The following is a 25,142-nucleotide window of genomic DNA, read 5'->3' as shown; positions in this document are numbered from 1 at the left end:
ATCCTCAGGTAGTGTAGATTCAAAGTTGTGAAAATCATGACCCCCGGGGGTAGGTTGGGGCCACAATGGCGGGTCGAAGTTTAACATGATTATATAGAGTAAATCTTTAAAAATCTTCTTCTCAGAAACCAGCCAGGAAAACTGAAACTTGTGTGGAAGCATCCTCAGGTAGTGTAGATTCAAATTTGTGAAAATCATGACCCCTGGGGGTAGGTTTGGGCCACAATGGGAGGTCGATGTTTTACATAGGAATAAACAGAGTAAATCTTTAAAAATCTTCTTCTCAGAAACTAATCAGCCAGGAAAGCTGAAATTTGAGTGAAAGCATCCTCAGGTAGTGTAGATTCAGAGTTGTGAAAATAATGATCCCCAGGGTAGGGTGGCCCACAATGGGGGGGGGGGGGTCAAAGTTTAACAAAAGATATAGGGTAAATCTTTAAAAATCTTCTCAGAAACTAATCAGCCAGATGATTCTTTATAATTGTTAAGACTTTGGCCCCAGGACAATTCTTTGGCCTCACGAGAAGGTTCAGAGTTTGATGTACGTTTATATCCCATATATAAACTATTGTTAGGGATCTTTTTGATAACTGCAATACTCAACATATGATATGACTATAAAAATCATCCTGTTAGAAAAGGGACTAATGATTATAAACATAAGAATATCCAGGGGAAAATGGATTTTATTTATACAGGATCTACATGTATTATTGTACATTGTCCAGATAGTTTGTATTATGACTCCATTGAGCTGATTTTATCATAACTATTGTTCCTCAGGTGAGCGATGTGGCCCATGGGCCTCTTGTTTTTCTATCGTATCTATAGATTTGTCACTTACGTCCTGTGATGTGTCGTCTGCATACATTGTAACTGAAGAGTGTTTGAGACATTTTGAAAAGTCATTTATATATACACATGTAGAATAAAAAATAATGGTCCTAAAATTGACCCCTGAGGGACTCCTAAAGATATATCTTTTTCATGAGATAACACACCCCTCCAACTAACACATTGCTTTAGATTTGTAAGATAAGACTGAAACCAAATAAAAGTATTTTGACAAATTCCAAAAGAAGCAAGCTTGGGTAAAAGCACACTATTATTAAATTAATCAAAAGCCTTGCGCAGGTCAATAAACAAAGCTCCAGTAGGTTTACCATCATCCATATTTATACCCCCGCTCCGAAGGAGAGGGGGTATACTGTTTTACCCTTGTGTGTGTGTCTGTCTGTCTGTCCATCCGTCCGTCCGTCCGTCTGTCTGTCCGTCTGTGTCAACCATAAAGGTTTATGTGGCGAAAGATTTGTCCAGGACATACTTAAGAGTTTTTCAAAATTATGAGCTTAGCTCCTAACCTTCAAACTAAAATACGTTATTTAGTTGCTTCTGAGTTTAGTAACAGATTTAGCTTCATTTAAAATTAACCACATTATCAGAGGACTCGCTTTTTTCGGACTCCGTCGGACGCTTTTTGAAGTTGTCTCCCTTAGCACATGAAACGCAATGTGTACACCAGGTCACGTGATCCTCACATCAGTGATGACGCGACCTCTAAATATAGAATGCATGAAACGTTTTGTAAACTCTCAAGCATATTTCTGACAAAGACAAACATCCGGTTATTTTGGCGCTAATCGGAAGGATTCAAGGATATACTATTCTGTACAGGTAAGTTTTTTTCTTTGTATTTAATCAAAGCACATGTTATATATATCATCGCAAATTATTATATAGAATTTTTTATCGGGTTTTAAATCCATTTTGTAGGCAGTAGGATGGAATAGATATTTGTGAAAACGTGTATCTTTCGACGGGGTTAATGAAGATTAAGTAAAATTTATTCATTCCCAGATAGAACATTTTACAATATATTTTCTTACTTTTTTCATGAGCATTTTAATAAATAGAAGTTTCATATGTGTTGTCAGTTTGTCGTGGTGTCAAGTGTATTCATCTGTGATGACAAACGAGATGTAAACGAAAACCAAACACCGTTAAAATTAGGACCCAGTTGATTTTAGGACCGTCTACCATACATTGCATAAAATTTGAGGCATCATCAATGCTGTATAATGCAGTTAATCCATGAATAAGCTTTTAATATCGGAACTTGCCTAGACTTTGAAAAATACGGAAGCTTTCACGGACAATACATATTCCAGCTAAATTTAACAAATATTTCAAAAAAGAAATAAAATATTTAAAAATAAGAAGTAAATATGAAAGCAATATTTATTCAGGTACTGTTCATTATCTTTTGAAAGAGAAATTGCAAAATATTGAATGAATGATTCATGTTTGATAACATATGTACACTCAGTCACATTTATTGTCGCTGGAGGCTTCTGTGAGAAATTTGCTGAATAGAAATTGTTTAGCACAGGGTTTTTATGGAAAAAAATAGAATTGTCACAATTTTGAGCATACGGTATGTGCTCAGGCACCTGAAGTTATATCTTTTTCTCATAATAAACAAAAAGTATCCTATACCTAATAATACACAAGGGAGGATGGAAATTGACATATTTGGGTCATACTTTGGGATATCCCTTTTCTGATTGGTATTCTATTGGCAACTCTTAATAGATAGACATTAAAAGCTCATAACTCACAGACACAATCATAAAGTGTCTTGCTCACAACTCATAATCATTAGACATTAAAAGCACACAAGTCACGGACACATTTGGCAAATTGAAGAGTATCAAATTTTAAAAGTGCGTTGTTGAATGTTCACAACTCATAGTCGATAGACATTAAAAGCACACAACTCACAGACACTATCATTTATCAAAGTTCAGAATAAAATTGGAAAGTGTCTTGCTCCAAACTCATAATCAATAGACATTAAAAGCACACAACTCATGGACACAATTATTAAACAAATTGAAGAATGCAATTTAGAAGTGTCTTATTCACAACTTGTAATAGGTAGAAATTATAAGCACATAACTCCTAGACATATTTTTTAAACAAATTGAAAATACAATACAATTTTACAAGCGTCTTTTTCAAAACTCATTAACTATAGACACTAAAAGCCCATAATTCATGAACACAATTATATAGCAAATGTACAATACAATATTTATTAATAAATGTCCTATTGGCAACTCGTAATTGGTAGACAAAAAAATCACACAACGCACGGACAAGATCATTTATCAAAGTGAAGAATACAATTTTAAAGTGTCTTGTTCACAACTCATAATCGATAGACATTAAAAGCACACAACTCACGGACACAGTTATTTAAGAAAGTGAAGAGTGCAATTTAAATGTGTCTCGTTCACAACTCATAATCAAAAGACATTAACAGCCCATAAGGCCTAAAAAAAAAATAGGTTTGTTTCCGCTTTCAGGCTGAAAAAAATTAGGGTCGGTCGGTCGGCTTTTTTTTTTTTTTTAATCTTTTTTTTTTTCCCTCTCCATCTGTTCAATTGTGCATATTAAACCATTTATCTATTAAACTGGGTAAGATAAAAAAAAAAACAAGTATTTGTTGTCATTGTTTAAATGATGTGATGAACTTTTTCCCCGGCTGGTGGGAACATTTCTTGTGCTGCCATTTGTAAATAACAAACATCTACACAACACTGATGACATCTCAATAAGTTCTATAAGCGTTTTTACGACTTAAATTTGGAGGACACAATAAATTTTTAAATCGGATAAAAACGAAATTTTAACAAAAAACGGACAAAAACGGAAATTTACGAAAAAACTCGAAAAAAAGTTTTGGGTCGGCGGGTTTAAATTAGGGTCGGTCGGGAAAGCGGAAACAAGCCTATTTTTTTTTTAGGCCTAACTTATGGACACAATCATTTATTTAAGTGAAGAATACAATTGGAAAGTGTCTTGCTCCAAACTTATAATCATTAGACCACATAACTCATGGACACAATTTTTTAACAATGTGAAGAATGCCATTTTAAAGTGTCTTGTTCACAACTCATAATCAATAGACACTAAAAGCACATAACTCATAGACATAGTTTTTTAAACAAATTGAAAAGCATCTTATTTAAAACTTGTTAACGTTAGACACTAAAAGCCCATAATTCATGAACACAATTATTTAGCAAAATGTACCATACAATATTAAAATGTCCTATTGGCAAATCGCAATTGATAAATAAAAAAACATAAATCACAGACATGATCATTTATCAAATTGAAGAAAACAATTTAAAAGTGTCTTGTTCACAACTCATAATCGATAGACATTAAAAGCACACAACTCACGGACACAGTTATTTACGAAAATGAAGAATGCAATTTAAAAGTGTCTCGTTCACAACTCATAATCAAAAGACATTAAAAGCCCATAACTCACAGACATGATCATTTATCAAATTGAAAAGTTTCTTGCTCACAACTCATAATCATTAGACCACACAGCTCATGGACACAATTATTTAACAAAGTGAAGAATGCAATTTAAAAGTAATTGATAGTCTATAGAAAATAAAAGCACACAACTCATGCAAACAATCATTTATCAAAATTAAGAATGCAATTTAAAAGTGTCTTGTTCACAACTCATAATCAATAGACACTAAAAGCACATAACTCAAAGACATAGTTTTTTAAACAAATTGAAAAACGTCTTATTTAAAACTTGTTAACGTTAGACACTAAAAGCCCATAATTCATGAACACAATTATATAGCAAATGTACCATACAATATTAAATTATCCTGTTGGCAGCTCGTAATTAATAGACAGTAAAAGCACATAACCCACGGACACGATCATTTATTAAAATGAAGAATTCAATTTAAAAGTGTCTTGTTCACAACTCATAATCAATAGACAATAAAAGTGTCTCAATTTTTGTTAAATGTTCACAACTCATCATAGGTAGACATTAAAAGCACATAACTCGTGGACAATTTCTAAAACGAGGCAATCTACTGTCAATCAAGTTGATGAAACAAGATTATCAACAGTCGCGATTGAAGTCATCATTTCGTAATTAAGTTCTATTGTCAATACAAAGACTTTGTCAGCAAATACAATATTCCGCTAAATTAAATGCTTACTTATGTTTTTCATACATATTGCTAGGTCATTATTTATTTACCGATTTGACTTTTCATTTTACCGATCATGATGACAAAGAGCATACGGCAGGTGTGACCGGTCAGCAGAGGATGCTTACTCCCCCATGGCACCTGATCCTACCTATAATTTTTTTAGAGGTCCGTGTTTGCTCTGCTCTTGATTTGTAATTTTCATTTTGGACTACGAGTTCAATTGTTGTTCTTTATTGTTGCTTTTCATGGTAGTGTCCCATTCAGAACTCACAAGCAATAGACACTAAAAGCCCATAACACATGAACAGCAACAGACACAATTGTATTCAACAAAATGTAGAATTATGAATACATTGATAGTTTTCTTTTGTATAGAAATTTTTTTCATATCATACTTTGTAGACAAAAATTGCTATAAAAAGACACATGGACCCAGTCGTTTACAAATGCGTGTGTAATGAAGTAAATTTTAAAGCCTATACATTTGCAAGTTATAATTTACATTTAAAATGAAATGGATTAAAATGGATAAAATACTGCACAGATGATGTGTAAAGTCCATTGATTGTGGGGTCAACAGGAAGTGTTAAGTTACACATGGCAAAAATGGATGGAGAAACTCCTGTTGGATTTATTCTTTTTTATTCTGCATATGATTATTCCCAGGCTTGCTCATTTTGCTCAGATTTTGATATTGATGTTCTAGAGATCTTCATCAATGGTTTTTGCTGTTTAACATTTTTTTGTCTCCCAGAATTTCATGCATGTAGAGCATTTTGTGTCCTTTCTGGCTTTGCAGTAGAAAAATTCTTAAAGCTTTAATAATTATTATGAAGGTAAGTTATATTAAATAGAATAATAAACAATTATATATTTTTATATATTATTATAGATTTACTTATTGTGTTACAAGTTTAGCGTATATGTCATGAAGCATCAGCTTTAAGATTAGAAGACAGTAAGTTGTTGTGTTCATTCTTTTGATGGAATAATGTCCGTGTATAAAGTGATATTTGGTAACCCATTACTGAAAGGAAAGGGGTAGCCATTTTGTTAGAGACAAAAATTTTAGGATGGAGAGACGAGAAGTTTTTGTTATAGGATTGTATGTTGTTTTAGGCTTAGCATTAAGAGTTCTTGTGGGTTTTTTCAATAGCAATTCAAAATTTAGTCAGTTTGGTGTACATTTAATTTTGGGAGTTTCTTTTGTAATTGATCTGATATTCTTCATAATTGCTCTGGTGTATTTCTCCATCTGGCCAAAAAGAATTTAAGGTATGTAAAACCTCATAAGATTGTCAATCATGTCATTTAAATGAGTTTCATTAACCATATGAGGTTATAAAAGCAGGTAATGCAATATTTCAACATACTGTGAACCAACTGTTTATAAATTATAGTGAGGTTGGTAACTCAGAATTTTGTAATTGTGTTGAATATATTATATAATGTGGAATTTCTCTTTTTAAAAATTACATATTTGAATCTAAGTAATTTCAGTTAAATTCCCATTTTTTTGTGAGGGAGAATTGAAGTCTCCCTTGAATTTTGCTCTAAGTTGTCCCTGCCACATAAATAAACGGACTGCTATTAAATCTTAGTCCTAAAAATGTTTGAATAAGCTGCACAATATTTCTTAATAGTAAAGTATTGAAAAGAGTTATTCATTACTCATTGAGAGCATGTTGCCAAAAATGGAGGACATAACAAATTTTCTTTGGTCTGAGGTTGCATTGTTGAGTATGATATTGTTGGTGATGATTTTCATTGTGGTGATCGGTGCAATGATTTTGAGAACTGTCAGAAAATGGAACAGAATTTTTTATTCTTGGAATGAAAGACTAATGCAGTAGACATACATTTTTTTGCATTGAACATTTAATTTCCATCTGTTGTTTGCTTTAAATATTGTCACTAAAACTGCAACTGTAACAGGTATGTATGAGTCATTAAAAATTTGACATGTTGAAGATTTGTTTAATTAAAATAGAATGTGAAAAAATCCTTCTCATTAAAAATTCAAATAAATATTTAAAGAATATAATTAGGCAATTTATTAGGATAAATCAGAGAGAGGAGATCAAGAGAAGTAGTTAGTACATTTTACCCAAGATAAACACATAGATTGGTTGTTTCAGTGTTTTGTTTGAAAATAAAAAACTATGCTTTTGGTTTATAGGTTGCAATGGGAAGGAGGAAAAGGAAACCGGCATCGGGAGATTCATGTACTGCAACTGCAAAGAAGTTAATCAAAACATGTAGTACTACTGAAACTGCAAAGAAGTTAATCAAAACTGGTGATTTTGTTTGGGCAAAACTGCCTTCAACTTCCTACCTCTGGCCTGTAAAAATAGAAAAAGTGGATATTTCAGATGATCATGAAGAATATCATGTGTATTGTAAGGCAGATACTGTAATGTAAGTTAATTAATTTTATATAATGTTTTTATTGTAAAAGAATTTATAAATATTGTCATCTTTCTTAAATCATAGTTGGTGTAAACGTGTCAGAATGATAAAGCATTATATATATATTCAAATAAGGATTTGCATTAAATAACTAAATAACATTAATATTTTTGAATTTTTTTTATAAAAACATTATTTCAGCCTCCTTTTAAGGTTCTCCAATCCTCAGCCTCAAAGTATATGTTTTTCATCTTAAAAATGTTATTTATCCTTCAAACTTTATAAATGAAATAAAAAGAAATTTTTAGGTGGTATCCATGCATTTTACAAAGTTATTGCAAATTTGCCCATGATGGATATAATGAAATAAATATACAATTTGAGGGGGAAAAAAAGGTTGTACCAGTACATCGGTGGCTCGAACCCCTTTACCTATATTTAGTAGATCTCCATTGATCCACTAAGCCAAACATTTCGTTGAATGACTGATTGTAATACTAACACTAGAAGACTAATTAAATTTTTCTATATAAAAGGCAGATTTATGGTGCGAATTAAAAAAAAAATGGATAATCTAGAGTTATTGAACATGGCTGAGGATCGGAGATCGTTAAGGTAGTTTTGTAAAATTGAGCTAGTTTCTTTTTTGTAAAATTTCTTAGATACAAGACCAGACAGGTAGAAATATTTCTTGAAAACATGGAGATATGGAAAGCAAAAGGAGAATGTAATGAGTTAAACATACATTTAAAATGAATTGAAATTGTTGTTTGTTTCGGGTTTTTTTTTTTCAATTTGGTCATCTGAGACTGACCTATTGCTATGTTTATAAGTTCATGTCGTGCATCAATCATATTATATAGCTTAAAAATTCATATGTGTAAGCTGCTTCTTATAATCTACAAAGCAAATATTATCATATTCATGATATTGATGTGTTACATCTTTTGACAATACATAGAAAACTTTATTCCTTAAATTTATGATCCATAGGCACCAAAATTTTATGTGAAAACTTTTGATTGAATGCAGGTTTTGAAAATAGTGCAGGTTTTAAATTTGTATTGGCCTCTTGCTGATTTTTAGCAGACAAACTACTGTGGTTCATCAATTTTTGTTGCATCATCAATTTCCTGGATTTTGTAAAAAAAAAAAAACACAGTTTCAAAGATACGTAAAACGATTGATAGCTAATTGCTTAATTCATTGCACATTTCTTTTCATGGGTCTGCTCAACAATGAAATCCATAGTAATTGGTGCTCTCTAAATATCGATGAAACCATATTTAGTAAACAGCTTTGATATGCATTGATGCTTATATCAATTTTTTTTTTAAAACTGAGAGGTATAAAAGTAGGACAGGGCACACTTGGACTTAAGTAATTTAAGTAAAGTTTAGTAAATTATTTATCATAAAGATATTTTTTTGTAAAATTAGGTTTACAAATTGCAGGTCATCGTACCTTTATGCCAATTTTATCATATTCCTCGAGTAGTACTAGTTGTAAATGTTAAAATACAAAATGATAATAATAAAAAACTCAAATTACTAGTAAAGAAACATGTCATATTTCTATCAAATCCATTCTTTAATGTTTTAGACTCTGATCCAGATTTGGCAGGAAAGCTGATGACCCTAGTGTAAATCAATATCATCCAAAAATTTCAGCTAATCTATCGGTTCAAATTATCAAAAGGCAAATTTAGACAATTATCATTATGTCTCAATAAAAGGAATTGTTTTTTATCGCAAACCTTTCATGATAACAATCAAAATGGGATGCAAATAACCAATTAGCAATTTTGTAATGGATTGTCATCCCTACTTAATGGCAGATTTATATTGTGTTTATGAAGCAAAGGCATTTAGTTTTGCATTAAAAACACAATAAGAAAGTTAATTCATTGCTTTGACAATTGTATGAAAATAAAAAGCTGAGCTAGGATATGCAAGTGATTTCAGACTACATAAATTCCTTTTTATTTAATCTGAAAATACGGTATTATACTCAGGTGACTGTTCATCATTCTTTTGTTGATTTCATATGATATTTTTGATGTGTTGGTACTAATCATTTAACATTTTAACTTGCATGTCATGATCTTAATTAAGGCTCAACTAAGCTTTTTTGATTAAAATCAGTCTGTTGTATGTTGTCATCATTTGCATAACAATCGTCATATACTTTTATACATCATCTTCTTCAGAACCACAGAGCCAGTTTCAAATAAACTTGGCACAAAGCATCCTTGGGACCGGGTTGAAATTTATGTTAAAGTATTCTCTGGTATTAAACGTTTTTAAAAAAGCCGGGAAATTAGAAAAAATTTGGACTGAAAAAACAAGCTTTTGTTTTCCATTTTAAGTAGGATGTTGACCTCTATTAATGCTATTAATCTGAAGAAAAAAAATAATGGATATTGAGCTTCAAATAATTGGCTATTTAAGGAATGAACTCTCCAAAACTTTTCAGATGAGTCTTCTTCAAAATGCTTACCACATGCATGAAAGGATTCAATTGAACTTTCAATTTCAGATATTTTGCGGAAAAAAAATGCAACATTGCAAGCATTTCAAAACGATGTCAAGTGGGCCTTGGAATCTATAGAAGCACAACCAGGTGAGAATTCTGACTATGCTAACTAGGGCAAAAGTTGTCGGAAATTGATATCTGATGAAGATGACTCGGTTTATATTTTCTTCTGTAGGCGATCACCCTCATCAGTCAGATGTAGTAGAGTTTAATGGCAGAGAGTCATATAAAGGATCTGGTTCTGTTGATGCAGTGATTGAGACTGTCCTTGAAGATGCATATGCAGGTGAGATATCTGACTATGCTAACTGAGGCAATAGTTGTTGGATATTGATATCTGATGAAGATGACTCTGTTTATATCTTCTTCTGTAGGTGACCACCCTCATCAGTCAGATGTAGAGTTTAAAGATGGAGAGTCGGATGAAGGATTGGGTTCTGTTGATGCAGTGATTGAGTCTGTCCTTGAAGATGCACATGCAGGTGAGATATCTTACTATGCTAACTGAAGCAATAGTTGTTGGATATTGATATCTGATGAAGATGACTCGGTTTATATCTTCTTCTGTAGGTGACCACCCTCATCAGTTAGATGTAGTAGAGTTTAATGGCAGAGAGTCATATAAAGGATCTGGTTCTGTTGATGCAGTGATTGAGTCTGTCCTTGAAGATGCATATGCAGGTGAGATATCTGACTATGCTAACTGAGGCAATAGTTGTTTGAAATTGATATCTGATGAAGATGACTGTGTTTATATCTTCTTCTGTAGGTGCCCAATCTCATCAGTCAGATGTAGTAGAGTTTAATGGCAGAGAGTCATATAAAGGATCCAGTTCTGTTGATGCAGTGATTGAGTCTCTTCTTGAAGATGAACATGCAGGTGAGATATCTTACTATGCTAACTGAAGCAATAGCTGTTGGGAATAGATATCTGATGAAGATGACTCTTTTTATATCTTCTTCTGTAGGTGCCCAATCTCATCAGTCAGCTGTAGAGTTAAATGGTGGAGAGTCAGATAAAGGATCCAGTTCTGTTGATGCAGTGATTGAGTCTCTTCTTGAAGATGCACAAAATGAAGAGTCAGATAAAGGATCACATGCAGGTGAGAATTCTGACTATGCCAACTAGTGCAATAGTTGATAGAATTTGATATCTGATGAAGATGACTCTGTTTATATTTTCTTCTGTAGGTGACCACCCTCATCAGTCAGATGTAGAGTTTAATGATGGAGAGTCGGATGAAGGATTGGGTTCTGTTGATGCAGTGATTGAGTCTGTCCTTGAAGATGCACATGCAGGTGAGATATCTGACTATGCTAACTGAGGCAATAGTTGTTGGATATTGATATCTGATGAAGATGACTCTGTTTATATCTTCTTCTGTAGGTGACCACCCTCATCAGTCAGATGTAGAGTTTAATGATGGAGAGTCGGATGAAGGATTGGGTTCTGTTGATGCAGTGATTGAGTCTGTCCTTGAAGATGCACATGCAGGTGAGATATCTTACTTTGCTAACTGAAGCAATAGCTGTTGGAAATTGATATCTGATGAAGATTACTCTGTTTATATCTTCTTTTGTAGGTGCCCAATCTCATCAGTCAGCTGTAGAGTTAAATGGCGGAGAGTCAGATAAAGGATCCAGTTCTGTTGATGCAGTGATTGAGTCTCTTCTTGAAGATGCACAAAATGAAGAGTCAGATAAAGGATCACATGCAGGTGAGAATTCTGACTGCCAACTAATGCAATAGTTGACAGAATTTGATATCTTATGAAGATGACTCTGTTTATATTTTCTTCTGTAGGTGACCAATCTCATCAGTCAGATGTAGAGTTTAATGATGGAGAGTCGGATGAAGGATTGGGTTCTGTTGATGCAGTGATTGAGTCTGTCCTTGAAGATGCACATGCAGGTGAGATATCTTACTTTGCTAACTGAAGCAATAGTTGTTGGATATTGATATCTGATGAAGATGACTCTGTTTATATCTTCTTCTGTAGGTGACCACCATCATCAGTTGGATGTAGAGTTTAATTTTGGAGAGGCAGATAAAGGATCTGGTTTTGTTGATGCAGTGATTGAGTCTCTTCTTGAAGATGCACATGCAGGTGAGATATCTTACTATGCTAACTAGGGCAATAGTTGTTGGAAATTGATATCTGATGAAGATGACTTTGTTTATATTTTCTTCTGTAGGTGCCCAATCTCATCAGTCAGCTGTAGAGTTAAATGGCGGAGAGTCAGATAAAGGATCCAGTTCTGTTGATGCAGTGATTGAGTCTCTTCTTGAAGATGCACAAAATGAAGAGTCAGATAAAGGATCACATGCAGGTGAGATATCTGACTATGCTAACTGAGGCAATAGTTGTTGGATATTGATATCTGATGAAGATGACTCTGTTTATATTTTCTTCTGTAGGTGACCACCCTCATCAGTCAGATGTAGAGTTTAATGATGGAGAGGCAGATAAAGGATCCAGTTGTGTTGATGCAGTGATTGAGTCTCTTCTTGAAGATGAACATGCAGGTGAGATATCTGACTATGCTAACTGAGGCAATAGTTGTTGGGAATAGATATCTGATGAAGATGACTATTTATATCTTCTTCTGTAGGCGATCACCCTCATCAGTCGGATGTAGAGTTTATTGATGCAGAATCAGATAAAGGATCTGGTTCTGTTGATGCAGTGATTGAGTCTTACCTTGGAGATGCATATGCAGGTGAGATATCTTACTATGCTAATTGAGGCAATAGTTGTTGGATATTGATATCTGATGAAGATGACTCTGTTTATATCTTCTTCTGTAGGTGACCACCCTCATCAGTCGGATGTAGAGTTTACTGACGCAGAATCAGATAAAGGATCTGGTTCTGTTGATGCAGTGATTGCGTCTTACCTTGGAGATGCATATGCAGGTGAGATATCTTACTATGCTAATTGAGGCAATAGTTGTTTGAAATTGATATCTGATGAAGATGACTGTTTATATTTTCTTCTGTAGGTGACCACCCTCATCAGTCGGATGTAGAGTTTAATGATGGAGAGTCAGATAAAGGATTGGGTTCTGTTGATGCAGTGATTGAGTCTGTCCTTGAAGATGCATATGCAGGTGAGATATCTGCCTATGTTAATTAGGATGATTGTTGTTTGAAATTGATATCTGATGAAGATGACTCTGTTTATATCTTCTTCTGTAGGTGACCACCCTCATCAGTCGGATGTAGAGTTTAATGATGGAGAGTCAGATAAAGGATCCAGTTCTGTTGATGCAGTGATTGAGTCTCTCCATGAAAATGCACATGCAGGTGAGATATCTGACTATGTTAATTAGGATGATTGTTGTTTGAAATTGATATCTGATGAAGATGACTCTGTTTATATCTTCTTCTGTAGGTGACCACCCTCATCAGTCAGCTGTAGAGTTTAATGATGGAGAGTCAGAGTCTGATATGGATGATTCTGATGAATCTTGGATTAATTCAGATAGTGATCCTGATAACTCATCGAGTAAAAGCGATTCTGATAACGCATCAAGTGAAAGTGAAAACGATGAAAACCTTCCAGATGTTGACAAAAGTGTTTCTAAAAAGGGCAATCATCAAGTTCTAAAGAGTATTGAAAATATGAATTTTCCTCAAAAAAGAAAAAAAACAAGTCTTGAAAATATGAATTCTCCTCAAAAAAGAAAAAAAACTCTGTCACGTGAAGAATGTGACTTCGACATAGAGTATCCGAACATTTTTATCAAAAAGTTCCAAAAAGGAAATAATGAAAGATCAAAAACCGGAAGAACATACGACCTTGTTCATTCATGTATGTTTTGTCATGACCTTTATTCAAACATCCAAACTCACATTGAGAATAAACATGCCAACAAAAAAGAGGTACAAGAAATTAAAACCATGAAACAGAAAAAAGAGTTCTGCAACACAGAAGAGAAAACTGACCTTATGAAGGAAATCAATAGAAAAGTTACCCTGATTCGCAATAAGGGAGACAATATCCACAATATGTCTGTTCTTCAAAAAGGTGAGGGCGAAATACTACTTTCAAGAAGAACCCAGAATAAATTCAGTCTGAAACAATATGGGCCTTGTCCGGAATGTTTTGAATGGATTCAGCTTGAGAAATCAGTTGCAACTCATAGGACCTCTTGTCCAGCGTTTAAGACAGGTTCATATTTCCAGAGCAAAGGGTCTGTTATCATTCAGGCTAAAGTTATGGCAGGAAAAATCATTCCAGAAAGTTCAAAAATTCTTCAAAAAGAAGTTCTTCCAGCGATGAGAAGAGACAGCATTACAGACTGTGTTTTGGAGGACCACATTATTCTGATGCTTGGAGATATATGGCTCAGTAAAAACATAGATAATAAAAGAAAACGAAAACATTATGCGAGTTACCACATGCGACTTGCTGGACGCCTCCTTCTCCTTGACCTTTGTCGTTTAGCGTCTGTGAAACTTGGAAACCGTATAAAATCTGGAGAGGAACAAGGGCGTTTAGATGCTTCAAACTTTCTAAACCTGATGAAGTTAGAATGGACTGTTAAAGTAACAAAAATTGCAAAATCAACCCTGAATGAGCGTCATTTTAATGCTCAAAAGAGTCTACCAGATCCTGAAGACATTGCAAAATTAGCAAAGCACATCACAAATGAACTTACCAATTTTGATGTGGAAAATATGACTCCAGATAATTATAGAAAAGGAGTTATACTCTCCGAAAGTCGACTTCTATTGTACAACCGTCGAAGACCTGGGGAACTTGAGGCTTTAAGGTAATAACAATTTTGCCTATATGGCTTGTTTCAGATATAGTTTAAGAAAAGTATGACATGACAGCAAAATTTTAATGAAGAACAAAATGACGCTCATTTTGAACAATTGTTTTCTTTATTAATACAAAATATTAAATGACAGTTATTGTCCATAAATATTTGTTAATCCTTTATTTTCTAACAAATCAATTAAAAACTCTGTAATAAATAGTTGAATTGGATTTAAAAATATCACTTATGTGACGTCCATATTATAGACAATCAACATAGGGAAGTCGGCTATTTTTTCTCTTTTTGTTAAGAACGTATTTCATATTATTTATAATGATGAATTGATTGTCGCCGACGATCGATTATCTGTCGTTCTGAGACCCACGATTCTACTTAGGCCTAAAAAAAAATAGGTTTGTTTCCGCTTTCAGGCTGAAAAAAATTAGATGTATCAAATACATCAAAAAAATATATGTTAGTCAATATTGAATTAAATTTCTGCAATGTCCTCCAAACCGGATGTTGTCTAATTCAGCGAAACTTTTCAGAACCAACCCAAGTCGGATTAGATAAGTTTTACTGTATAAATGAAGAAACAAACAATTTAAGGGGTATCAGTTTCTTCATAACTTGTTTAATACTTTTTAGCAGCCACCGTTTTGTGGCGGACATTATTTTTACACTACATCTGAAAGTGGCCCTATAGTATACTTACATGAATTTTTATGGTTACAGTTTTAACTATAATTTGATACAAAAAAAGTAAGGGTGAAGCTTTGTCACTTTTAAGACTTAATAGACAAAAAATTTTGATTTTGCTTCCTTCTCTTAATGTTTTTTGAGATATAGATTTTAAGAGACCCGAGTTCAGCGAATCTATTAAAAAAAATTGTTTCACTGCAGTTTGAAATGCTACGAAAACAGATCAAAAGAAATGTCTGCTGTGGACAAATCTTTACGCCTGGATTTGACGGATTTAGAAAAACAAATGTTGGACACCCAGCATGTTATTGAAGTTCGCGGAAAGGTATTGCAATTGTTTATATTTACCTGGTATAAGATAACCACTCAAGTGACCTTTTTCTATCTGTTTTTGTCCGTCATGCAGTAACATTTGAACTCTGAAACTACTTGGAGTATCATGACGTTATATAGTGTTGCATCTATAGCAGGAGGGGAAGATAAATTGGGAAATTAGACATTTAGCATGCAAACTATATGGTTATGTTAAGCAAGGAAGCTTCTATAAAAATTATCATGTATTATTTTCTTCTGTCTTGAGATTTCTTGTACCTAAACCATGATGTATGATTTTTTTGTTGCATCAGTTATTAGTAAGGGTATCATATGGCACCTCCTTACAATGCAAAACTGTTCAAATGTCAAATCTGGTATTTCTTTCATGTATGTAGACCATGACCCAAATGGTAGGCCTTTCAACTACTTTTTCAATTTTCACATATGCTTAAAAATGCATTTAGAGCTAAACTAAAAATATATCTGTTTAATGTTCTTGTACTGACCCATCAAAATTGCTTCTACCTAATTATTTTTTTTCAGCATATTCATTTTTGAATTTGATTTTTATTTTATTTTTTTGATTGCAAAGAAATACAAACTGTCAAAGTCATGTTCAAAACTCATTTAGATTGATAAATGATCTTTAATAAATGAAAGTGTTTAACTGTCTTAAAAAAAACTAAAACATGCATGTATATGTACTCTGTGATTTATAGCAAGATTATTATATGCAATTGAAAAAAAAAGAACTACATGAAAATTGTGGGTCTGAGTACATCAAACAAATAAATAAATATTAATGTTTTTTATTTTGGACAAATAACTTCCTTATAAATATAATGACCAAATGTAGCAGTATTTCAAGAGTTGTATGACATAAAACTTTTTTATAGTTGGTTTTTAATAAAATTCTGACCCTTGTGATTTAAAAGGCCAAAGCAATAGCCTATTGTGAAGAAGGCTATATATTCAAGTCTGACAATTGTTAAATAATAAACATGTTGCATCGTAATTTTCTCTGTGTGCTTTTTTGTGCATCATTTATATTAGGATCTGTTTAAACTATAACGTTCAACAGACATACCTTTCTTAACTGCAAACTCTAGCGACAGTTGAAAGGCTTACATGTGGGGAATTCCAATCTTAAGGTGGGCCCTTCTTTGTATGGTAGACTTTACACTTGCCTTAATTTACTTGTGTTAATTGTGGGTGGGTGGGTGTGCTGTAAAGAAATTTGTTAAATTATCAAATTGTTCCAACTTACAATATTAGATACCCTATTGCACGAGATTGGATGGTTTCTTTGCAGGAACATGCAACATATACTTTCTACAATTTAAGTGTACTTGTCTTAATTGAGTGATAACATTGGAGGAAGATATTTTCTCTCTTGATCTCTCTTTTTGATAATTTTAAGAACAAGTATAGCTTTTTAAAAAAGCTTACCATCTTGAGCACAAACTTAAGCAATTAGTTATCAAAGAACATTAATTCTATTTTACATAAATATCACCTTCCTCTATGTGTCATGGCATGTGGTCCATTTTAATATGTATCAAATCTGCAATTTATTTTTACTGATATTAGCCTTACCATATCAAATTTTACGGTATTTACATGAAGATAAAAAAGGAACAGAACAAATATCCAATGAATATTATAGAATATTGCTTTGAAATTCAATAAAATGAAAGCCTGAACTTCATTCTTAGCTATTTTATAACTTTATTTGTTTTCTCTCTTTTTAAGATTGAAAATCTATGAAATTCTTAATTTGTACATAAATTAGAGTATCGGAAAATTATCTCCCTTGTGCTGAACAGCATTAGACCAATGAAATAAATGTAAATTTTCACATCATGTATTTTCTACCAATCACAGAGGAGAAGTGCACAACCCGAAGACTGTAAATTATTTCAACTCTGTATACCGTCTGGTACATGTAGACTATAAATGGTGGTGCTTTTTTAAAATCATTCAGTAGTTTGTGCAATCTAAAATGGTCATATATATTAAAACTGTGTTTCATGTTTATATTTAATTAAAATTTCTGTAGACTGGAAAACGAGTGCCAGTTATTTGCCCTAAAGAAGTCCTGCCAATATTACAATATTTGGCCAATCCTACTGCCAGAAGAAAGGGTGGAGTTAAACCAGGAAATCCTTACTTGTTTGCAAATACTGGTAAGCGACATTAAAACATAGATGTTGCAATACAAAGAACTACCCACGTATATGGCCCTATTTTATTAAGAGTTAAATATTGTCAATGCATGTAATCATGCATTACCAATAGTAAAAAATTGTTTGATACAGCTATTAAAATGTTGTTATCATTGCTCAGTGCTGGAGATATTGACAGGCAATTGGCACAATGAAATCTTTTCAAACATTTATGACCATTTGTATCAAGGTGGTAGTTTTTCTTTAAAATTGACTATAAATAAGTGAAGATGCAACAGCAGTGGGCAGTGCTTATTCTACAGCAAAACTACGTGTAACCAATCTAAGGTTCTTCCAGTGAATAAAATCCACAGAGCTAAGAAGTTGGACAAATAATTTGATAATAATATGTTTAATTTGACATATTGTGATGTACTGCCATAAAAATTACAGGTCATGAATTCTGGAGGACCCTTAAATATTATGAAAGTTTCTTCTTCATATAGTATTTTTACAGAATATTTGTTATTACCCTTAAATAAAAAAGATTCAAACTGCATCCATCTTAGTTGCAGACAATGTTTTTCTCACAAATAAAGCAGCAGTTATTGAAGCAAAGAATTGGTAATATAACTCAAAGTGCTAGGAACTTCACAACCACATTCATGCTGGATAGGGGGAGGAATCCATTGATCCAAACACTTAGTCAAGGCCTAAACATATTCTTCTTAACTTTTAATTAAGGCTTGGATTTCAATGTTGTTAACAATGTTAACAAATCTTACTCCTTTCGGGTTTAACAAAGTAAGATAAATTGATAGACCACGCACCCTTCTAAATTGTTCTCATTTGTAGTTGATTTATATCAATTTCATTACACACTGGTGCGGCAGAGAGTCAACTTGCTACGTTGTTTTTAAAAGAAAGTTTACATCAGCCAGGTTTAGGGTCTGACTGTCAAACTCTAGATTCATATCATTTTAAGTGTCCACTTTTATTGACTGCCAACATAACAATGCAAAATTTGCATGGCACAGCAGGAAATATTTTAATCGTATGACTTGAACTTTTATCTCATTGGAGTTCAGTTGTTTAATTTAATAAAGAATAATTATTAGAAAATATTGTGTCCAAATGTAAACTTTTTGAGTAAACTATGATACAAAACAGTTTTTAAATATCTATTTCGTGTATCCATAGTTAAATTGGTAAAAGCCAATATAAATTCACACTCGTACTTTGCATGTGTCACTGCCCTTTGCTGATGTAACTTAGGATACACCTAAAGATATTTTGATTTTGAGGAGAAGGTGTGTACTACACTGCATATCATTCCAAATAGCCTAAAGATTAGAGAGGCAAGTAATATTATGTTAAAGTAATTTCATTAACTCCTTATTCCTAGAGGATATATATTACCACTACTGTTTGGTGTGTCCAAACTTAAGCTAAAAACAAAATTCATGTTGCGAGGGGATGCTTCGCTTTGTGGTGCTCTTGCTTTCTGCTCACTAGCTTGTTACAGAGGGGAATTAGCATCTCTTGTGCATGTCCACACCTCAAAGGCTAAGTAGAAATTATACTTTAAATGATAACACTTCATGATCACAAGCTTATGCTCTGTTTACAGAGCTCTTGTTCTCTTTTATTCAATAATAACTTTTTTGTAGCAAATGGTGTTGTGAAGGCGGGTGAGGCCCTAGATGACATCAAAGAAAAAGCTAATTTGAGATCTCCACATCTTATCTACTGCACTAACTTGAGAAAACACTGTGCGACCATCGCTCAGGTAAATGTGCATTGTAGTGCAAACAAAAAATGTGTTGTATATATACAGAATAGCATATAAACTTTTGCATATCTGAGTGGTTCTTCCCTCAATTTAAGATTCAACATTTCTCAAAGTCTTGTGAAATAACATTTACTTGTTATTTGGTATTATATCTTTGATTTTCAAATCTGTAGTTTGAGGTTAGAGCAACATCCAGTTTACATTCAATTTAAAAGGTTTTACTCAATATAATTTTTTTTGAAAATATGTTATTGTTTACAATGCTTTCATAAGGCATTTAAAGTGATCAATCTTTCATCTATTCAGCACTCAAATTAAATCAAATGAGCTGAATATTTTTTTATATACATTGAATTGTGAGCTCTGTGTTGCTTATATATCAATGACTGACACTCAAATTTTGGATGATGATTAGATGTGTCTTAAAGCAATCTGAAAATCAGTTTTTGACCATGCCCACTTTAAGTAACAAGTCTCTCTTATTTTTGTAAATATTATATTTTTTTACTTTTTAGGTGATTGGCCTTCAAGATCATGAAATGAAGTGGCTTTGTCAGCATTTAGGGCATACGCAAAAAGTCCATGCAATTCATTACAGAGCCACATCTGGAATGATAGAAAGAATTGAAATATCAAAACTCATGCTGATGCAAGAGACTAGCAGTGTTTCCAAATTTGCTGGAAAAAATTTAAGGGACATACAGTTTGAAGGTAAATTTTATTTTGTTGAGATGTGCTGTAGGAATGATCAAGTGCATTAATATGTTAAATTGTAGTGTTGTAAATGACCAAATGTGTACTAGGTTAACCATGCAGTTACTCACCAAACAATGTGAGTATCTAATAGTAAACCTGCTATTCAGTTACCGAGATAAAAATGTATTTTACATAGTAAGCTGTAAAGGACTTTGAAAAACCCAGTATATAAATCCTTTGATTTAATTACAACTGACTGCAGTCCTAAACCTCATGTCTGACATGCTATATTCATTTGTTGCTGTAATGTTTGCACAATTTTTTTTGGTTTAACGTGCATATTCTTTATAAACTTATTGCATCGACTTTTATTTCTGATGTTTTTAATCTTCCATTGCACAGTCATATACAGTACCGTCAACGCGGATCCCGTATTTTCCGCGCACCCCTGCGGTCCAAATTTCAATGTGGTTTAAAGCAGGTATCTCAGGTAAAACTGCATACCCCCGCGGTTAGGTAGCTCATCGAAACAACACTGCCGTACATTTGATTTAATGCATACATCTCGAATTATATTTTAAAAAATCAAATGCAAACTTATTGATGTATACATTTCCTCTTTTGTGTATATTATAAATCGCGATCATTTCTTGTGTTTTGTGATTGACAAACCTCATCCATACGTACAACTTCAAAATGTTTCAATTTTGTGGACACTTGAAAAGTATCGCTTTTCTTAAAAACTAATTTCCCCAACAAATTTGAACTTGATGAATGAGATACCAAACTGGACAGTCTACAATAATACACTTTAAATCTTCGTCTTCTGGCTTATTGTAAGAAAAAGTGGAAGACCCTCAAAAGGAACAGTGTTGTACAGGCCGTTGATCGAAGGTAAATTAAAATCGTGTAGCACGTGCCGTCGAGGGATAGGCTAAAGCTGACTTGAGCATTGAGAAATTGTGCCTAAAACATGCCCCGAGTTGATAACACAATTTTAATTCTTACAAATCAAATCATTCTGATAAAGTAATCAAAAAAGAACGTACTTATTATTAAAACAGTTTTATATATCAAGTATGTTAAGATATAACTCGTGTAAAAAGAAAAATAAACAGATATAACTTTCTTTTTTAAACATCAATAGTTATAACTATTGAAAATTGCAACAGGGTGATTTTATTTTTTTATCTTTTATCATTTTAATTAAAATACTGACAATACCGGGACCGATCTTTACTAACAGCAGGCTGTTATACTGTCTTGCAGCACACAGGTAAAAATTATTTAACGGAAGGTCACACCGCCGCGGTTTGAAATGGCTGCAGTGAGAACCGCAAGGAATTAACTGCGATGGTGTAACACGGAAAGGATTAACTAACCGCAGGGGGGGGGGGGGTAAATACGGGATCCGCGTTGACGGTACTGTGCCTGCGTTTATCTGATAATTTTATCAAATCTAATTAACAATGGTAAACAACACAAGATGTATGTCCAAAATCCCTGTGGAGATTCGGCTCGGCTAGATATTTGGACTGACGCCATCACCCAATTTATGTATGGAAATTCGCCCATGCCTTAGGTCAAGTGTCGCTGTAAAAATCGAGATATTCATGCAGCTTGCCTGCTTCAGTTTTGCACACAAAACATTCTTTTCAAATATCTAAATCAATTGATTTGAAAGGTTTATTCCAACAATTTCTGGATCCAGCTTATTTGCTTCCATTCAATCTATCATTTTTGTACCTTTTTCAAACTAAAGAGTTCAATTAAAGTCATTTGACAACTTGCATCAATGTGTACTACTGAGCATCAGCTTCAAGCCTCCCGATGATGAAGAGCATAATAGAGATTCAAAACAAATTAGCCAGCTGTGTAAATTAGGGAAAAATCACTGTTAGGATAAGAAATAAAAATTTTATAGAATAAGGTTCAAAATGTAACACTGAAGCAGTAATCACTGCAGGAATACCACAAAAGAATCTTGATTTTAATTAACTGTGACAATTGATCTAAGGTAGGGCTGAATTTCCAGACGTACATGTAAATATTGAAGGACTGTCCCGAGATTCGGTGAATCATTCCAAGCCGAATCTCCACAGAGATTAGTACGTCAATGCAGGCGAGACCTACACAGCAAACTAAAGTGTTTAGTAGTCAACTTCTCATATAAATGTTAAGGGAGAGCGGCGCGCATCGAGAACTATGGCATATGTAATATATGAGTCATGTTCAGCTTTAGGTCTTAAAGTCTCTTCTTTGTGTTTTCTCATAAAAGGACTTGATTGATCACATGACCAAATCATTGAAGCCATTTGTGTTAAAAGATCATTCCAAATTACAAACTTGCTTGCAAAGTTTACAGCATCATGATGATTTTATGACGCACGAAAACAAGAAACAGAGAAATTATTTTTTCTCTTTTATAGCAGTTCTTGTAAGAAAGGGTGTAAATTTTGATGAATTCTTTTTAGATATCCTTGGTGATTCAGACACCACTAATGACAGCAATGATCTAGTAGATACCAATGATGAAAGCAATGATCATGTAGATGCGTTAGATGCAACATCAGGTAACAAATTAAAATTGTCAAGATGTATGATTTTATTGTCAATGTCCTTTTATTTTATATATCGATTTTTTTCTCTTTCAGAAAATCCTATTGTTTCAGTTTTAGACAATGACTTTGGCCGAAGGTCCACGAATAAAGGTATAATGATTTTTTGTAATTAAGGGTTTTTCCAGGAAAAAAATAATGAGAGGATCAGAGGATGAATATATAGATCCTTAACTGGGCTGTATATTTTACTTAGTAAATAAATATTGCTTCACTTAAAATGTTTTGTAGAAGAAATTATCAAAGTGTTTTCAAATTTCTATTTTTAGTTACTCGTGTTCAGTGGTCAAAAGATGAAGAACAGGAATTGCGGGAATATCTTTCAGAATACATTGGAAAGAAATGCCCTGGAATGAAGGCCTGTAAATACGCTATTGAACAAAGTAAAAAAAATGGAGGAAAAATTCAGTACAGAAAGTGGGACACAATTAAGAAAAAAGTTGTTAGAATGAATCCTCTATAGTTATACATTCAGAAAGAATGTTTTAGTGTGTGGGCATTTTCAAAAAGGTACTTGTTATGTACATGTTCAGTTTTGATATTTTGAAAGCTATTGTTAGGAATGAATCTTAAATGGAAGAAAGGTACAGTACTTATATGTACAATTTGTTAGTTGAAGGTTTCAAAAGAAAGTTTGTGTAACAGTAGCATTGTTACTTGACAATTTCAAGTTGCATTTTGCTTGATCTTAAGAGACAAAGGTTTATTGGTCTTTGCTAATATTTTAAACTATCAAAGACAAGAAAACATTACATTTTATTAATTGCATACCTATGGTTAACGTGTTTATTTTTATGCAAATGTTGGCACAAGAAAGTTTATGTAATTTTCTTTTTGTTTTGTCTTAATTTGTTTATTGCATTCTGAATTGAATTATTGGTATTTTTTCGGGAATTAACAAATATATTCTTGACTAGTAAGAGTTTATGTAGATGCAAAGAAAAATTAGTATATATACAACCGTGGTTTTATTAGTTCACAATAGTGTCAATAACAACAAAAATTTGATAAATATAATTGTTATACTATCATGTAAAATACTGAAATCTGATTGGTTAAGACGCAGTTCATAATCTTTTCTATTACCCTCAGCGTTAGCAACGCACTTAGCAACGGGTAACATTAAAAAATGTTACATGCGCTAAAATTATGCGCGTACGGTTCGCTGTAGAAATCACGTTATTCCTATATAAAAGCAGTAAAATTTTCTTAAAAATTAAGACATTCAGTATAACAAAATAAATAGTGCCTGTTTGGGAGGATAGCAGTTGAAATTGACACCCATCGAATACCATTGTCAACCTCCGCTTCGCGTCGGTTGACAATGGTTGTCTCAGGGTGTCAATTTCAACTGTTACCCTCCAAAACAGGCACTATTTATATAATATTTTCTAAATATGCTTATTTCTGTTTTTGTTTTGATCATCATTCTTGGATAGAGTTCCTGCTTTACATGTTTAACTTTTGTTTGGAGGGTTGTTTTTTTTTTTTATGATAGAAGAGACGTTTTGTATTATGTATATTCAAACTATAATGTTTTGCCTTGACCGCCTTTCACTGTTCATTCATTGTTACTTCATCTTCTTTTTTTAAAGTTCTTAACTTACCTTAAAAAGTTTGATATGCACATTTAAACATCTGTGTCCAAACCTATTCAGAGGTCTTGTGTTTGTGTAAACAAAATACTACAGTGTTCTAAAAAATAGATTTGTTATGGAGATGCAGTGTTTAACCTACCTGCTGTCTTAGCTTATATCAGTAGTTCATGCTTGTTCATGCTTGCATATTTTTTTATTCATGTGTCATGAGCATTTAGAGTATTACTTAGAAAGTGCCATGTGAGATAATTCTTGTGTTTGTGCAACGTGACACATTTCACTACCTGTATCTCTTGCTGGTTCTAATTATGCTCAGATAAGAGGAACAGATTTTGACTATTATTTTAAAGTTAATTGTTGCAATTTTAACAAGGAATGTCTCAAGTCAGAAAAGAATTTTGCCTCTTGATTGACCTCTTTTATTTCACCCAGGGCAGATGCTTTGATGTAATGTTCGAACTAGTTTTGTTCATGCAATAAAATGATTGTTTTTTATA

General features: G+C 33.0%; 2 protein-coding genes across 5 annotated transcripts in view; both read left to right on the top strand.

Moving 5' to 3' along the window:
• LOC105337450 (golgin subfamily A member 5) overlaps window positions 1-25,142 on the top strand; it is a 74,781-nt gene that overhangs the window by 36,113 nt on the left and 13,526 nt on the right. The window lies entirely within an intron of this gene.
• On the top strand, window positions 1,286-25,142 carry LOC136275331 (uncharacterized). Its single transcript, XM_066084154.1, has 27 exons — window positions 1,286-1,674; window positions 7,225-7,463; window positions 8,117-8,181; window positions 9,993-10,076; window positions 10,165-10,275; window positions 10,364-10,471; window positions 10,560-10,670; window positions 10,759-10,869; window positions 10,958-11,092; window positions 11,573-11,707; window positions 11,794-11,901; window positions 11,990-12,097; window positions 12,186-12,320; window positions 12,409-12,516; window positions 12,603-12,710; window positions 12,799-12,906; window positions 12,993-13,100; window positions 13,189-13,296; window positions 13,385-14,768; window positions 15,663-15,786; window positions 17,836-17,962; window positions 19,612-19,730; window positions 20,249-20,444; window positions 22,447-22,502; window positions 22,708-23,002; window positions 23,084-23,140; window positions 23,317-25,142. Exons 3-27 carry the CDS (start codon window positions 8,154-8,156, stop codon window positions 23,508-23,510), a joined length of 4,266 nt encoding a protein of 1,421 aa, XP_065940226.1. The 5' UTR covers window positions 1,286-1,674; window positions 7,225-7,463; window positions 8,117-8,153; the 3' UTR covers window positions 23,511-25,142.

Source organism: Magallana gigas, chromosome 5, assembly GCF_963853765.1.
Source record: "Magallana gigas chromosome 5, xbMagGiga1.1, whole genome shotgun sequence".
NCBI classification, from domain to species: domain Eukaryota; kingdom Metazoa; phylum Mollusca; class Bivalvia; order Ostreida; family Ostreidae; genus Magallana; species Magallana gigas.
This window is presented reverse-complemented; position numbering and strand designations above follow the sequence as displayed.